The sequence below is a fragment of the Penaeus vannamei genome, chromosome 7, assembly GCF_042767895.1.
Source record: "Penaeus vannamei isolate JL-2024 chromosome 7, ASM4276789v1, whole genome shotgun sequence".
In the NCBI taxonomy this organism is placed as follows: domain Eukaryota; kingdom Metazoa; phylum Arthropoda; class Malacostraca; order Decapoda; family Penaeidae; genus Penaeus; species Penaeus vannamei.
In genome coordinates this window covers 39,470,523-39,473,278 of record NC_091555.1, presented here as the reverse complement: position 1 = coordinate 39,473,278, position 2,756 = coordinate 39,470,523, and the positions used below count along the sequence as shown (strand labels likewise).

The following is a 2,756-nucleotide window of genomic DNA, read 5'->3' as shown; positions in this document are numbered from 1 at the left end:
GATTAATCCCCTTTCCCCTAAAATAATCATCATCATAATAATAACAATAATAATAACAATAATAATAATAATAAAATAATAATAATAATGATATCAATAATGCAAATAACATCAATAATAGTTATAATAATAATAATATTAATAATAATATCAACAACAATAACATCAATAATAATGACAATAACATCAATACTACTACTACTATTACTACTACTACTACTACTAATAATAATAATAATAATAACAGCTACTACCAAAAACACCCACTCCGAAAAATTCACAGCACGGGGTCACTCACAAAAAAGGTCGCGTCTTCACTCACCTGGCGTGAACTCAGCTGTGAGGTTGTATGTTTGCCCTTTCTCGAGTATGCAAGTCCCACGGAGATACTGTGTGCATTCCATCTTCAGGCTGCTTGGCGCTGTGGCTCCTGTGAGGAAATTATTCTTGTCATTAAAGAACTAAAAGAGAGAAAGTCAAGTCATTAAGTGATTATGTATGTGATTGTACATTATACAAGTCGTAATTGTATACATTGGTGTGACTACTTGTAGCACCTACGGTTTGGGTATATTCTCTCTCTCTCTCTCTCTCTCTCTCTCTCTCTCTCTCTCTCTCTCTCTCTCGAATGCAGACGGATGCTATTGGTGAATATAACACTAGCAAATTTCGAAATGTGAGTTAAATTTTGAGGTGTTTATATTATCATAACAGAAGCATTGGAGATTCTATATGCATTTGTATGCGAATTTGCGAGAAAACGCACATTCTTCTGTAGGAAAATATAACAAGGATTATATACTAACTTTAATACTTGTAATACTTAAAATTGAGCACATGTGTTTCCACACTGCTAGCAAGACCCCTTAGCTATTGCAATTTTGACTAATTATGTGTAGGACATTTTCATGGTAACAAATAAGTATTGCCTTCAAGCTGACTTTATAAATATCGCTGTATGACTTGCATGAACTTTTTGTATCTCCAGTGCAATATATATCTATATCTATCTATTCTGTATATAACACACACACACACACACACACACACACACACACACACACACACACACACACACACACACACACTTGTACATATATGTATATATATATATATATATATATATATATATATATATATATATATAATCCTTAACAAAAGCTTGGTATTATTAGTGATATTTCAAAACAAACATTCTCTTCTGTTAAACCATCAATTTACTAGCATATCAAGCCCTCTATCGGCCATACGACACCATTCATAAATTCATACAACAGATAGTACTACGTTAACGGGACCAGCGTGTCATTAGGGGGAGCTGATTATCATTCTGGTTCCTAATGCAATATGTAATACAATCTTAGTTATTTCTTCACGTACAGCCTGACTTTGAATACGTTTCGATTTCTGATAATTCATGAACTATAAAAACAATAAATAATAAACTGTTCGAAATTATTCAAATACAAAAAGCATCAGGATAATAATAATATATAATAAATCAAAGCCCTAACAACCTATATTAACACATGGTAACCTAAATTTAAATCAACATACAGACACAATAGGAAGACGCTCAGAAACAAGCCCGTTAACGAGTTTAGAATACGACGACGCAACCATGAAACAACCATTAACACACAATGCCATACCATCACAGCTCCTGACGGGGATCTCGTGCACCTCCCCCCACGACGACCCGACGAGGCAGAGGGCGAGGGCGACGAAGAGACAAGAGGACGAGGCAGCCATGGTATTCTACACACTACACGCACGCGGGCTAATCACACTCCGAGTCCTGACGACGGCTAAGCTCACACTGCCTCGTCCTCGCCATCCCCAACTACTTTTAAGTGTGCCCGCCGGTGGGGCTGGGCGCTGCCGCCTCGTCCCCGCTGCATCCGCCCGCTCGTGGGTTTCCCCCTCTCCCCCCCTCCTCCCTCTCCCCCCCTCCTCCCTCCCTTTGCGACATTCTTGTTTACTTGTTTACGTCGACCGTGGCCCGCGAATCGAGAGAAAAGATAAGCTTAAAACGACTCGCCTTAGAGACTATATTACACGCCTGAGCGAATCCAGAAGGACGCGAATACGATCAGAACCGGAACGAACAACCTCCTCAAGATGGTCGTCCTGTCGCGTCGAAGCCCAAGCCATCGCAAAGAAACGGAAAAGCCTACGAGCCAATGGCGTCCCAGCTGCAGTACTGTTGTTGTAGGAGGAAGTACACCAAACCCTCGACGTCTGGAGTCACTTCCGTAATGGCTGGGAAACCCTCCGTGCTTGCTTCGACCTTCCCGGGTTAGAGGAATCTTGTAATTTCATCGCCAATAACTTTCGGGAAAGTCACGGATTCTGATCATGGGTTCTTGAAAAATATTAAACGAAATATATGGTCATTTAAACAATCTTTACACAGCAATGTGAAACAGATTCGTGTCTTTTCGTGTAATCTTTTAAATGATTTAATGTCTTACAGTGCACAATATATTGCTATTCCGGGAAATAATGCAACATAATTAAACGTTAATAGACCCCGGTCACAAAAAGTCAAGACTTTTACTCGGCTCGAAACAAAAGGAAAGAAAGATATACAGAAGCTAAACGATAAAGAGAAACGTCGCTAATTATGTAAGAACAATTCATTGTGTTTTTTTTCATCTTCCCAACGAAAGTGTTTATGTTTCCGGGTTGTAGAGGAGTGACTCGGCTGTACATTCATTCAAACGCGAGGTCATTCGGCGTTCGATCGAGAGGCA

The 2,756-nt window shown here is 39.4% G+C and overlaps 1 protein-coding gene across 1 annotated transcript in view; it reads right to left on the bottom strand.

Moving 5' to 3' along the window:
• LOC113827364 (uncharacterized) overlaps positions 1-1,891 on the bottom strand; it is a 6,343-nt gene extending 4,452 nt beyond the window's left edge. The window contains exons 1-2 of the mRNA XM_027380245.2: positions 1,653-1,891; positions 323-430 (exon numbers count right to left, since the gene is read on the bottom strand). Of these exons, the coding sequence (XP_027236046.1) occupies positions 323-430; positions 1,653-1,752 (208 nt within the window). The 5' untranslated portion in view covers positions 1,753-1,891. The remainder of the gene's footprint in view (positions 1-322; positions 431-1,652) is intronic.
• Positions 1,892-2,756: the final 865 nt, after the last annotated feature.